Consider the following 15,379-nt stretch of genomic DNA (forward strand, 5'->3'; position numbering starts at 1 on the left):
AGAAATAAAAAACTGGAAATACTGCGTAATACAAGTGCTTGACAGTTGACAGTTTGGTTGAGTAGGGATAAAAGCACAAAAAGAACTCATATAAAGGGTGGAGAGAAAAGCAAAGGATTATCTCCGCTTCATTTTTTTTTTCTCCTTTATTTGATAAGGAGGATTATCTCCACTTTGTGAAATTGACAATTTCGTGAGCAGCACTCTTTATTTATCTAATAAATTTTTATCGCCCAACAAAAAGAAATATCGCAATAATAAAGCAATCTCTTCGTTCCATTTTATGTAAGGTGTTAAAATACAAAAATACTTCTAAAACTTTAGGTCTAAAGCATGTCATAAATATTTAAGCAACTAACAAAATTATATCATTAAAAATAAAATAAAATTTAAAATTAAATTATTTCTAAATATATATATATATATATATATATATATATATATATATATATATATATATATATATATATATATATAAATATTAAGTATTTTTTTTTTCGAACAAATAAAATGAAGGTGTTCGATGAAATGGGACAAAGGGAGTACAAAAATTGCATATTCCTCATTTACATATTTTATTTATGCACAAATTGACCTACTACATGTCGCTACATTGGCCAACTCAAATGTACAAAACTAAAATATACTAGTAAATCAATTAGAAATGAGCTGTGATCCCATTCTACACCACTGAAGTCCTTGTAGGCTATTTGGCAGTTGGCACCATTCGAAGGCCAACTCAAACAAAGTTGGGCCCATCCTTACCCAAATCCATGGAGCCCACAGCCGACGCCGGAATAGAGGCGTATCTCGTCGAGAAATTCCGGAGCCCGTACTCATCCTCCTCTCCGTTATTCCCGCTATGACCTTCGTCGAAGTTTAGTGCATAACTGAGAGGATCATACTGGAATTTCCCTTGCTTTCCACTTTTACTGCGATTGAAACGCCGGATGAAAGTCTTCCATCTCGGCCCCGCCGCGAGCTCCGACCACTCTCGTAGCTTCAGTACAGCGTTAATTCCCTTGGCCCAAACAGAGCCTTCCTCCACTTCCCGAGTCCGTATCCTACGCCACCAATTAAAGCCGATGCCTCCTGACGATGGGAAGCAAAAACAGCAACGCCGCTTTTGGAATAGCGTCTCCGACGTCTCATCGCTCGGCTCCGCATATGTGTGTGAAAATTCACGTGCCTCCATAGCCAAACCGTTACAAATACGAATTTACAGAATTCAAGAGTTCTATAGGTTCCACTTGCGAATATTTATTTTATAGTGGGAAGGTTGTAATATGTAAAGTTGTAACTGTTGAGGGGTGACTGGGACTGGCAAATACCGGTATAAAATAATACTAGGCTTACTGCTCAAAAGCTCACTTTGAGCACAGATTATGGAGATATAACCGGCTTTGTGGATTTTTTAAAGGGGGGCTTTTGATTAGCGGGATAAGGATGAGAATCCAGTACTGCGCGGTTGACGTATGTAACAGCTACGCCAATAGGAATTGGCTGTCACCACTCAGCAAAAGGTTTTACTTTACAAGTTAGAGAGAGACAACCATTGGGCGTTGATTGTATTTTTCATGCTACGTGTAAGGTTATGGCTTGTTTTTTTCCTTTTCCTTTTCAAATTGATGGAATACCGCTCTATTATAAAATAGAGCCATCCGTTTTAATTTATGTAAATTTATTTCCTTTTTAATCTATGTCAAAAAGAATGACCTCTTTCCTTATTTGAAAATAATTAACCTTTTATACAATGATTTATAGCCACACAAAATATATATGCTTCATTTTACACCACAAGTTCAAAAGTCTTTTCTCTTTTTTTAAATTCTGTGCGAAGTCAAAATGGGTTTGAAACGGAGGGAGTATCTTTTTTTTTTCTTCAATTCCATTATAAATAAATATCTAAAATATCCGGCCTTGTAATTGAAGATGGGTTGAGGACCACCTAATATTCCGTTCGCGTTTCCAACACATGATTACGCATTATGCACAAGGAATCAAGTGGATTTTTACAAAATTTTGAGAGGAAATTCGTCTTTTTTCTAACTGAAAGGGCTTCTCTTCATTGTTCCTTTTCTATTTTTTTATTTTATTTAATTTTATGTGGAACCTCCTCACTGGATATTGATAGCCTCTTTAGAATGAAAAATCAAAAGAAGTCACTGATCAGATTCCCTAGCGAACAAAGTTGAGGTCTGCTTAAGTTTTCGATGACAAACTCATAAGATCAAATAAAAGAAGGGTTTTAACCATAAAGACGTCCAGATGATTTTCTGAGATGGCTTTTCATCCTTAAAAAGGACAGATTGAAAGTCAGTACAAGCCTAAAACACAGAAAGCCACACTATGCAAAGAAATATGAAATGGACATGCACATAAGTATAAGGTGATGTCAAATTCCAATGGCATAAAAAGCACGGACAAAGGAATCAATCTTTTTTACTTTATCAACTTGCAAATGTGATTTGGTTTCCAACTCATGATTGTTGCCAAAGATGGCTCGGGCCACCTAAGCATCACATACTACCAACTTGCGGGACATATAAGTCTTGGCTTAGAAGTCACTGAAAGCCATATCCAATTCTACTGGCAAAGCCAACCAAGATAACAAAAACTTATATGCAAGCGAAGATAATCGAATGTTAGTGCATTTTAATATGTACCTAATTGCTATAATCAAATGGATTCGATAGTGTCCAATAGCCTACTCATAGTGAGCAAAAAAGTCTAGAAATTGCTACAGAAAAGGTAAAGAGTAACTATATCAGAAATAAATACAAGAATATTCCACAAAGAATCACTAAACATCTGACTTATGTTGTTTGTCAAGAAAGCTGACATAAATTTGAATTTTGATTCATCTCTCTCACACATAAAAGGCATGTTTAAGCTTGCCAGTCTTACAGTTCTGAAACAAGACATTTCTATGGAGACTCAACTTAGTTCCCAAACTAGCAGAAGTTCTCACTAAGTCTCCTCAGTCGGACATACTAAGCCACGAAGATGGTAAGTGTTATCATATTCGAATAAACAAGCTAGAAAGAGTTGTAACATGTTAAAGAGAGTTCTTTTACGACATTGCAAGCAGAAAAATCATCGTCCATTGAACCGTCATAAACTTACGGGCTGCTTGAATAAAATAGTTCTTTAGCAGAAGCTCTGAAATGTGTTTGACAATAATAGTGAATTTTTTTCATGTTAGCGCGATTATTTCAAATGATTTGATTAATTAGAATGTGAAGGCACCTCCTGTTTGTATAGAGCAGTGCTAGTGCATATTGACAGACATTTATCAAGCATAAATGGCAACTTAGGTATGTAAAGATTATAACACATGCTTCGGCTTATGGACACAGATCCACTCATCATGTTCACAGTTTCAGATAGTAACAAATGCCTGATTGGCATGAAATCAAAATAATGAAAAATAGGTATAGCACAAGCATTGATTGACCAGAATTAGTAGGGAAAAAAGCAAAAAGAGACTTCGATAAATTGGATAATTATTAGGAAACACTGTATTTATTTACTCGAACTAATCTTGTGATCACAGGAAAACAGCCATGTCAAACTACTCTGGCATTACCATCTATATGGAATAATAGAAATTGCCTCCAATACATTCTAATTATTAGCAAAGCAAATATTGTGAAGCAACTTTTTTCCACTTTAAGAAGCATGCATTCACTAGCTCAATTATAATCATTGTTAGCCCCTTGACAAAGTTCCTCGGCACATGTGGGTTGTGACAAGGATTTTCATGATGGCCTTGGCACACAACCTGAAAATTGGGGCAACATCATGGCGGGCAGCTCGGTATGACGGACTGTGCGGAGTTGACAAACGCACCTTGACGGAGGCAAGGCGCATTTCACATGGACCTACAGGATGGCATGACAATGGCAAGGCAAAACCATGTCAAAGCAGGGGCAAAGACATGGCAAGGCAAGCAATGACAAGGGCATGGGCAGATTTGATCAAGTTGGGGGCGGTGACTTGACATAAGCGGGCAGCTGAGGCAACGAACGTGTGCGGCTAAGTCAATGGGCGGCAAGATGTAGTCATGACATTGGGGCGGAGCAGTGTCTAAGCGCAAGGATGGGCGCAATGTCAGCCTTGGGCGTGCAGCAGCTGGCCAAAACAAGCACATGCAGTGCACATGATAGGGCATTTGAGCGGTTACAACTGCCTCATCCAAACATGACTGATCATGGGGCTAAGTGAAGGCACGTTTTTAGATCATGGCTGATTGTGTGGCTTAGTGATACACGTTTTTTAGCATGTTCTCCATGTTTGCCCATCAGTTGGGGCTTGTCAACTGATTACTTTAAATGCTGCCAAGTGTAATTGGGTAGCCTGCACTATAAATATGTGCATAAGGCTGTCCCAAAGGGGCAGAACTTAGTCTTGTGGCAATTTATTAAAGCCAAAACGTCTAAGTGTATTCCTAAGGGTAGGAAATCATTTCGGGGCAGGGAACTAGGGTGTTCTTTGTTCTTGGCCATATGGTTGGCTTTATTGTGTTCTTGTATTCACATATTAATACGAGTTGGGAAGAGATTCCTGTAAATTCGTGCGTGCCTTTACTTTTCTTGCTGCCTAAATTTTATTCTAAGTCCCAAACGTCCTAAAATAATTCTAAGTGTTGGAAAGGCTGAAGTCAAGGCTGGGCTCGACTGTCGCACGGTGGTGAACCTCGGGCAGAATTCGAGTGACATAAATCACCCTCGTGACAATCACTACCCGCATTATCTCTGTTAAATAAGTAAAATTATGTTTAAATAATAAACTGCTCGAAAGTGGGCATGCAATTATCCCCAGATGACTCTATCAATCTGTATACTAGTTTAGCAGCTCGAAAGATACTCCAATTGCAGGGCACACAAACGATTTAGATACATAATATAAGTTATATACTACCAAGTCAACTAATTACATAGTGCATGCTAAGCTAAGCACAGAGTTGCTACTCTTTAACACATTCCAACAAACAAAGTCCCATCACACTAGTAATTAATATATCAGCCAACATCAACATCAGTTGGTACTTACATTGCCATAGCTTTCTCCATGCCTTTCCCGTGAATTCCGAAAAATATCTTCCCAGCACTGTCCAAGCTACTTGTGTCAATCGCAATTGCTCCGAACATTGCCCGGAAAGCACCACAAACCACCGCGGGAACTGAGGAATTGGTTTTGCGTGAAACCCTCACTATCTTCTGCAAACCTAAGCGCTCGCCATCAGCTGCGCACGATGTTACCACATTGGAAGACAGCTCTGCAATAGCCCGGTTGAGATCCTTAGGTGACATATCGATATTCTTTCTGAGCAATTGCAGAGAAACCGAACCCTCAATTGCCTTCTCCCCCAAAACACTCAAAGCTCTGTTGTTCTCTCCTGAGTATGATGCGTGCGTCATGGCACGTCGTAGTAACTCCACATCCTGAAATGTGTACCTTTATGCATACAGAGCAATTTAATTTTCAACTTTGTTTAACTGAATAGAAATTTAAAAGTTAAAGTTAAAATAAGTGAGAGAAATTTACTGGATTTGATTTTGAAGGGTTTGGAGAGCGATTGAGAAAGGGGAAGTGGGCCTTGAAGAGAAGGAGGGATTTGCTTGAGCCTGCAATTAATGGCGTCAAAAAAGTTAGGGTTCAGCATCACTCTAAGAATAAGCAAACTTTATAGTTCAACAGCTTTAATGAGGGTTTTACCTGAAGAGAAGAGTAGAGGGCGAAAGCAAGTAAGACGGAGCAGATGAATTGCCGGAGATGGCTCATAATTCCAGTGAACTATCCTTAGTTGACGGCGACGGAGTTGAGCTGAGTCGATTGAGGTCTCTAGTCGAGGGGCTGTGGGTGAAAAATAGGGTAAATCCACTTTACTCCTCGGGTCTTGGTCATGTCGAAGTATACTAAACTATGCTTCAGATGATTTTTACGTACCTATACTTTATTAGAAATTTATTTACTTTTTTTCAATATGTTTTGTAGTTTTTTTAATAAATATCTATTTTTATGATAAATTTTATATATTACTCCTTAAAAGATTCTCACCTCATTATTAATGTTTTCAATTAAGGAATTCAATTACATTCTTTCTGTATCCCTTAATTTACGTCCAGAATCTCCATCTTTTCTCTTTCCACCATTGCCGACAGTTTTATATTATTAAAAAATCGTCAATTGCATCGTTCTTTTCATGGGAGACTGGACAACACTGAAAATGAAGAAACATTCCGATTGTTACATGAATTATCCTCAATGTCGTTCCACTAAAAAGCTTTGAAGCTTTGGATTCGATATTCATATTTTCATATTTTGTGATTTATTTGGATTAGATATTTTTGAAAATGATTGAGAATATGCATTGGAATTTATAATCTCAATTTTGAGGGAGATTAGTTAAGTATAGAGTTGGTTTTAGGTGAAATTTCATATTGAAACCCGAAAAAGAAGAAGTTGCAGGAATTGTATTATAATTGTATGATCATTGTATCATAATTGTATTTGAATTGTATCAGATATATCTAGTGGTGGCAAATGAGCGGGTTGGATCGGATTTGGTCAGGTTAATTGGGTTGAACAAAAAATGGATTGGGTCTAAACCCGCCCATATTTCATGCGGGTCAAAAACGGGTTGGGTGTCAATGGGCGAGTTGAATATGAGTTAACCCATATCTTATAAGTGTAATATTTTTTCAAGTGTAATTTATAATTTTTCTTTTGCTCAAATTATTTAATGACATAAGATAACTTTAATAATATATACTCTTCTTCGTTAAATTTATTCAAAATTGACTATCATATAGTAAACTTAAGTTATGCTTCCACAAAATATGAAAGTTTTCATTTTAGGAAGAAAATGTGCATAATGCACATCAAGCAATATCACTAATAATATATGACTTTGTGTATTTTCTACTTTGTTCATATATTGTCTGCAATCTAATATAAAACTAAATAAATTCAAAAAGGAATACTATAAATAGAAAGGTACTATTTATATTCAAAAATATATTCAAAACATTCACTAATAACACATGACTCTATACAAATTTAATATTGAAATATGTGCTCCATAACTAAAAAGAAAATACTATTTTTTTGGTTGAAAAAGAAAGTACTTATTTTGTTGAAATGAAAGAAATTTTTTTTTATATCATGAAAAGAAAATACTCATTTTGTTGAAATGAAAGAAAATACTTTTTCTACATCATTTTGTTGAAATGAAAGAAAATACTTTTTTTCACATCATGAAAAGAAAATACTCATTTTTTTTAAATGAAAAAGAAAGTACTCTTAATAATATTTATATTGAGTTGGGTGGGGTGTGGGTGTGCGTGGGGATTGGGATGAGTTCATGAGGAAAATATTTTTCAAAATATTTAAGTCAACCAAACATGAAAAAATTAGAAAATATTTTTCAAAAAATATTTTCCTTTATATACCAAACACATCCTTAATGTACCCCCGAGTACCTCTTTATCGAAAGTGACGTATTACAAGTGGGAAAAATATTCTCTTTCTTAACATGTACTCTTCAAGAATAAATGAAAAGCTATACAAATTTGCTTCTACTTCTTAAACTATTTTTGGTACTCAACATCTAGAAAGAAAAAGGACGCTAAACAATAGTAAACAATACTTACAATATTTTGAAAGAAAAAAAACACTCACATAGTCAACTATAGTGAGAAGAAACATACGAAGGAGGAGGAGTTGGAATACCTTTATAACATTTTCAGTTTAAAAAATCATATCATGTATTTTGAGTGAGTAAAAGTTGAAAGATAACCCACTAGGCTAACCCATAGTTTACCCATATTTCTACGGGTTGAATATGGGTTGAAGCCCAAATTTTACCCAACTTAAATATCACTCATCCAACTCACTAAAATATGGGCGGATAGGGCGGGTTGACAAATATGAGCTCATTTTGCTAGCACTAGATACATCAATGCCTAAAACATAATTATATCATACTTGTATCATAATTGTATCTAACTTGTATCTGGTACATTAATACCCAAAATAATATCTGATACAATACTAATAAATTAATATACAATTATCATATATTTGTGATGCAAACTTTGAAATTGGTCACGAACTCATAACTGCTAGTAACAATATACAATGAATATACAATTATCATACATTTGTAATACAATTCATGCAATAATTATGATACATATACAATTATAATACAATCGCGATGCATTTCTGAAAAATTATGATACATTTATGATCTTCATATTCTTCAAGTTTCAATCACATCTCTACACTAAAAATCTAATATAATCGTATTATAATTGTATTATTATTGCATCAAGTATTGTTTTGGGTATTGATGTATCATACACAAGTCACATACAATTTTGATATAGTTGTGATACAATTCTAAAACAAATCTTATACAATTATCATATAATTCAGATTTTTTATCTATCAATGAAGAGAGCAGCTGCAAATCGAAGTTCAAACCCGTAAGATTTTAGTGAAGAGATAATAATTTGGGAAGATTTCCATAAAAAAGGTCATATAAATCAAGAATGTAGAAAATGATAGAGGTGAACAAGTTATATAAAAAGCATCACACTTTCGTTAATGTATAAAATATAAATCAAGTGGCCACTTTCAACGGAAAACAAATGCTAGGATAAAAGGAATAATCCATTATTTTACAATTATCTTGGAGGACTCGTACTTTTAGAAAGTTGAAGCAATAAACAAGTTGGGCAATTGTGAGATACTATGATTATTTGATATGAAGCTATAGGCCGTTGTAACAACCCGATCGGTCGTTTTGAGTATTACAATCCCGTTCCCATATTCACTGCTCAATTTATACTTTACAGTTATTTTATGACTTACCGGGTTAGTTGATTCGGGTCCGGAAGGAATTCGGAGTGAAATGAGACACTGAGTCTCATAATTAAAAATTTAAGTTAGAAAAGTTGACCGGATGTGGACTTATGTGTAAACAACCTCGGATTTGAATTTTTACGATTTCGATAGATCCGTATAGTGATTATGGACTTAGAAGCGTGTCCGAAAAATTATTTGAAAGTCCGTAGTGGAATTAGGCTTGAAATGGCGAAAGTTAAATTTTTGAAAAGTTTGACTGGGGGTTGACTTTTTGATATCGGGGTCAAAACCCGATTCTGGAAATTGGAATAAGGCTGTTATATCATTTTTGACTTGTGTGCAAAATTTGAGGTCAATCGGACTTGATTCGATAGGTTTCGGCATTGAATGTAGAAGTTAGAAATTTCATAATAGACTAAAGTATCAAGTGAGTTCGCACATGACCTAACTTCAAATGAGCATAACTCTCATGAGACGAAGTGTTATATGATGTATTACATATCAAATGAAAGATCTTTGAGTCTCGTTTCTAAATCTCCAAACCATTTGTCATTTGAACATTCCTACAAGAAGTTATCACCAAATTACCAAAGACTAAAAATATGTGATTCTGCTACCAATTCTGTGATCGCAGAATAGTTATGCGATCGCGAAACTGCTTCTGCGCCCGCAACCTGGTCTCAGAATGGACCAGAACAGCCCAGTTCTGGGCACCAATTTTTGCGATCATTGTGCCGCCCGCATACCCATTCTGCGGTCCATTATGCAACCGCAGACCTGATTTCATAGGGGTAATTTTTTTCTATTTTTATAACCCGACTCTATTTTGATAAATAGGCTTTGGGGCTTATTTTGGGGCAATTATCTGATGCTTTTAGAGAGAAGTAAGAGTGTTCTAGAGAGAGGAAGTAGATGAAGTATTTTCTTCATCAAATTCTTGTCCAAACCTTGAAATCCAACAAGAAATCCCTCAAGTTCTTCATCAAAGAGGTAAAGTTCCATACCCTAGTTTTCAATTTCGGGATTTGAATTAAAAGTAGGTCATAAAAATTATGATTCTTGGTTGTGAGAGTATTATGTATACATGTATGGATTTATTATGGAAATATGAGTATGAATCAAGTATTTGAACTCATGTTATAGTGATTGGAAGCCATAAATTCGCAATTTAAATGAATACCTATTGTAGAGATTGAAAAGTGATTATTTGATGGAGTTTTGTTGGTTGGTGAGAATGGTTGGTCACACATGTGATGTTAGGATTATAAGTTGTTAAAGAATGATAGTGGGATAAATTGTTGGTAAATGATGGTACTTGGAAGAACTAATTCTATGGTTAAGGAATGTATAAATGTATGCCCACTAGGTGTTTGGTAAGTTGTCTAAATGGCCTAAACTATGGAATTGGCTACTAATGTTGGTCCCATTTGATGTTGATATTGTAGATTGAAGTTGCTTAGTATAGTAGATCGTTGTAGTACCATTAAGGGGTGAATTCAGTTTCGGATCGTTGGCATTGAATTGAGGAGACAAGAAGGCATTCGGAGGTGGATACACACGGAATGGAATTTTCTAAGTATTGATTAAATAACATGTTAAATAACATGTTGATATCTTAACAATCTCTACGTGTTAGAGAAAATTTAGTTGAGACTCGTATTAAAAATCATGCTTGGACATATGTTATGATTATTGGTACCCACTAAGGTTATTTCTGTGGTTGAATTATATGTTCAAATAGTAAATTTCACACTCAGTCATGTTCATGCATTTCATATCATATATTAGTCTCTGTTGTTATTCATTGATACACCATATCATCATTTTTGGGTTGATTTTCATGACATTGTGAGCCCGAGAGACTGGAGAGATTGATGATTGAGTAAGACTGAGGGCCTGATTGTGAGGATAATTATGGGATCAGGCTGCACGCCGCAGTAGACCAGATTGGCTTATTATAGCACGTGAGTTGTCCGTGCAGATACAGATATTGATACGATAGCACGCGAGTTGTCCGTGCAACACGTGAGTTGTCCGTAGAGATTATAGTGCTTGGGCTGAAGGAGCCCCTCCGGAGTCTGTACACACCCCCAGTGAGCGCAGGTACCTACTGAGTGTGAGTGCCGAGTTCAGAGCGTTTGGGAGGACTGAGTAACTGGGAAGACTGAGTGAAATGATACTCTGAGAGTATGCATATGATTTTATCACTGAGTTGCATCGCATTGACATGCACATTTGATATACAAGAATAGAGATGCATTTTCATCATGTTGTACGGCTACACGTCATTCATGACTTCTCACACATATTGGCATATGGGCATAGTAATGCATTTTCCACTGATTATCCGAAAAGAAAATAAAACATCTTATCATTGTTGAAAGGATTTTTGGGGAAAATTACTGTTTTCAAACTAACTTATATATTTGGTAAACGATTTGGATTTTCACTGACACACCTGGAAAGGCAGAATTATTTTCAGAAATCATGATGTAGCTGAGTATTTATTCTTTGAGTTACTTTTTTTATTACTTGCTTTATGTTGTTATGAACTGTTGTTGGTTATTGGAGCTGGACCCTGACCTTGGTACAAGCTCTTCACTACTTTCAACCTAAGGTTAGGTTTGTTACTTATTTAGTACATGAGGTCGGTTGTACTCATACTACACTTCTGCATCTTACGTGCAGATATTGGATGCTGATGTTGTTGTGATCGACGGGAGCTGGATTTGAAGATGTGCATGTGTTCCGATTGTAGCTGCCTCTTATTCATGGTAGCCATAGATTTATAAAAATCTGTTTATGTATATTTTGAACAGATAATGTATTTATTTCATACCAGCTTTGCAAATTCTAATCTTAGAAGCTCATGATTTGTACTTCAAGTCCCTGGGGAGTGAATTAGAGTCAGTTAAATATTAATTGAATCAGATTATTATTATTGGGCTTACCTAGCGGGTGAGGTTAGGTGCCATCACGGCTAGTTAGATTTTGGGTCGTGACAAGTTGGTATCATAGCTCTAGGTTCATAGGTCCTACAAGTCGTGAGCAAGTGTCTAGTAAAGTCTTGCGGATCGGTATGATGACGTCCATACTTATCTTCGAGAGGCTACAGGGCATTCAGGAAATATACTTCCCATCTTTCTTTCTTTATCATGCGAAATTGATTCAGCTTGAGACATAACTCTTTGAATTCCTTCCACGCATTCGTATGCGTACATGAGTGCTTTGTATCAGATGTGCATCGCCGACTTATGATTCTATGAACGAGGTTCAAAATGTGTATTCTGTGTTTTGGTGATGGGCCAGTCTGGAGGACTTGAGGCCATAGTTACACCACAGTTTAAGCTTGGTAGCTTCAGTTATAAGTTGTACATTTTGACTCATATGTCCGGTAATGTCCCTACAAGTGGAATTTGTAGATCGATAAGCAGTGGAATGGCCTTGTGATGATACGATGTAACTGCGGGATGTGTTAAGACGATTTGAATGTGACGAGAAGTGTTTCCGTGAAATGTAAAGGAAAGGCCATTGGGTGCTTGATTTTCATTTTGATGTGACGTACAGTCTCGAGTATGAATGTTTTGAAGGATCTTTCACATTGTTAAATTTTGGGATAAATTAAATTCTCATGTCTGGTTAATGAGTTTGGACTCAGATAGACTAAGTGATTGCATAGTAACTGTGACTGCAAAAAGATATAACAAGATGTCAATTTGAGGCTAAGGAGGTGGGTTATCTCCTAGAGAGTAATCTACGTAGGTGTGTTCCTTGTAATGTGAGTGGAGGGTTTCTTTTCTGCTAGTGGGGCGTAGGTATTGATATTTGAATTTGAATCTGGTTAGGAAATGACTTGAGTGTTAAGAGAATGAATGTGAGTTTAGCGGATGATTGATGTATTCTTATGGTTGGCGTTGCATGAACTTGAGAAGAATTTTCATTGAACTGACTGCGGTATTATGGCAGTAATGGAGTATGGGTATTGTGAGTTATCGAGTATTTTAATCTATGGTTTTGAGCCAAGTAGGGGAGCCTGCTATTGACAATTCAATTCATGGTTATATGTAGGGGTGTTCATGGTTCGGTTTGGGTCGGTTTTCCCATAAAGAGAAACCAAACCAATTTTATTGGTTTTTTAAATATTAAAACCAAACCAAACCAATTGAGTCGGTTTATTATGGATTCGGTTTTTGTCGGTTTTTCGGTTTTTATCGGATTTTTTAAAAACAAGCTCCTAGAAGCACCCTACTGACCTGCACTTCACTGTACATCTAAACTTTACTGCACAAATACCTTGGATATGAACTACCAAATCTAACATTTTAACAAGCCTCCTCAATATTCTTCTGCACATTCAAATGCCAATTGTTCCACTAAACTGAAGTTAGAAAACTCTTTCAGACACTCTCATTTCATTCTATTAAATAGTTCTATAAAATTTTCAAACACTATATATTCTTCCATAAAACATAAAACACTATAAATTCTTCCACTAAATTAATTTTTTCATAAAACATATGTAGACGTTCTCATAAAAATACATTCAAACACTCTTTGATTTCATGTACTGTCAAGTGTCAGCCATTAACACCAATATTCCAACACCATCTTTAGAAAGCTGACAGGGAAAAAGTCACAAAAGACATTACAATAATAAAGTCATAATAGGATACTCAGTCTTTCGTATGGTAAACTAAAACAATGACATCAAGATTACATCCTAAATTCCAAGCAACAAGGATATAGTTGAAGTTGGTTCCATCATCCGAGTTAATCAATGCTCAAAACACTATCGGAGTATTCTGAAAGAAAGAAAAAATATCATTAAGTAATTTACAGATATAAACATATTCATAAAGAGTTAGACATATAAAGTTACCTTTCTCAACTATTTCAAACTTTTGAATTTCCTCCCGATTATCTTTAACAATGCATTTTTTAGGAGTTGACCTCAACCATTGTTGAGCGCAAATTAAAGCTTCTACCATCTTTGGCGACAAAGAACTTCGATACGAATCAAGAATTCGTCCATCGGTACTGAAAGCCGATTCAGATGCTACGGTAGAAATAGGAATTGCAAGCACATCTCGTGCAATCCTATAAACAATTGGATACCTCTTACTTGCATCTTTCCACCATGCCAAGATATCTAAATGTTTGGTCAACTCCAAATCGTCCATCAAGTACCATGCCAGTGTATGATCTGGAACTTGAAAAAAGTTAAGAATTTTCTTCTGCAACTTCCAGTTATCATCAATCCAGTGAGCAGTTATAACCATATAAGTTATGTTTTGGAGTGAAGTCCATATATCACTAGTGAGACATACATGTTGGTTCTGGATAAACTTTCTAAGATTTTTTTTTTCTTCGTGATAAATTTTTAAACATTGCCTAGCAACAATCAAACGAGAGGGCAACTCAAAGTTAGGCAAAACAACTTACATCAATTTCTTAAAACCTTCCCCCTCAATGACTTTATAAGGTTGTTCATCAATGATTACAAATTCAACAATAGCTTTTCTCACTTCATTGACATTGTACACAATTTTTTCCAGCTTACAAGTATCATTAGTATCATCAGAACAATAGCTTTGACTACAAAAATGACATTTCTCCTTGCACTTACCATCTTTATCAATAAATTTGGTAAAGTGTTTCCAAATTTCAGATGTTTCCCTTCCATTACCGATACTAGAATTATTTTCAAAAGGAGTTGTTCTTTTATACTTTTTAGGAGGTGTGAATATACTTGAATCGGCAACAAGAGTGTTGTTTCCTTCTAATTGAGGAAGTTTCTATGTAGTTGAAAGAACTTTCACCTCTACTTCTGAAGTCGTTGTTTCCATCTGCGAGAGAGACAAAATGTGTAACAATGGTTAAAAATAGCAAAATTCAAAAATGACAATACATAAAAAAATTTGCATATAAACATTGAAGTTATTGAAGATCCAACACCACATGAGATTATTACAGTCAGATGAACATTTAAATCTAAAAATAGAGGATAAATAAATGATGGTAGAAAAAAATCTCTCTTTAAAATATAATAGAAAGAACAAAAAAAAATCAAAAATAAAATTAAGCTAAGGAAACAACCTGCTCGTTACTCATAGTTGCAGATTTGCAGTCACAATAATCGCTACTTGAGTTATGGTTCACTATTGCCTATGGAAACTTGAGAGAAGAAGTAGCTAGGGTTCACTGTCGGTTGGTTTGTTTCTTTGGAATGAATGTAAATTTAAGACATATTGGGAGTTGGTAGGGATAGTGCTTTGTATTAGAATATGGCTATTCTCTGCTGAAGCATTTGAAATTGTTAAGGCCCAAATCTATTCAACTAAAATACAATGCCCAAGAGTACAAGAATGAATATATATATATATATATATATATATATATATATATAGTCGGTTTGGTTCAATTTTTTCGGTTTTTTTTCCGGTCAAAACCAAAACCAAAACCAAACCAAAATTAATCGGTTTTAAAAATTAAAAACCAAACC

At 35.4% G+C, this 15,379-nt stretch overlaps 2 protein-coding genes across 2 annotated transcripts; both read right to left on the reverse strand.

Annotated features, from left to right (window-relative positions):
- Positions 1–739: 739 nt before the first annotated feature.
- Positions 740–1,195, reverse strand: LOC104114536 (uncharacterized). The gene has a single exon (XM_009625005.4). It carries the CDS (start codon positions 1,193–1,195, stop codon positions 740–742), a length of 456 nt encoding a protein of 151 aa, XP_009623300.1.
- A 3,654-nt stretch (positions 1,196–4,849) lies between these two features.
- Positions 4,850–5,939, reverse strand: LOC104114535 (protein NUCLEAR FUSION DEFECTIVE 2). Its single transcript, XM_009625004.4, has 3 exons — positions 5,722–5,939; positions 5,551–5,630; positions 4,850–5,460 (listed from the first exon to the last, which is right to left on the reverse strand). The coding sequence occupies exons 1-3, from the start codon at positions 5,785–5,787 to the stop codon at positions 5,052–5,054; spliced, it is 555 nt and encodes a 184-aa protein (XP_009623299.1). The 5' UTR covers positions 5,788–5,939; the 3' UTR covers positions 4,850–5,051.
- Positions 5,940–15,379: the final 9,440 nt, after the last annotated feature.

The sequence above is a fragment of the Nicotiana tomentosiformis genome, chromosome 3 (genome assembly GCF_000390325.3).
Source record: "Nicotiana tomentosiformis chromosome 3, ASM39032v3, whole genome shotgun sequence".
NCBI lineage: Eukaryota > Viridiplantae > Streptophyta > Magnoliopsida > Solanales > Solanaceae > Nicotiana > Nicotiana tomentosiformis.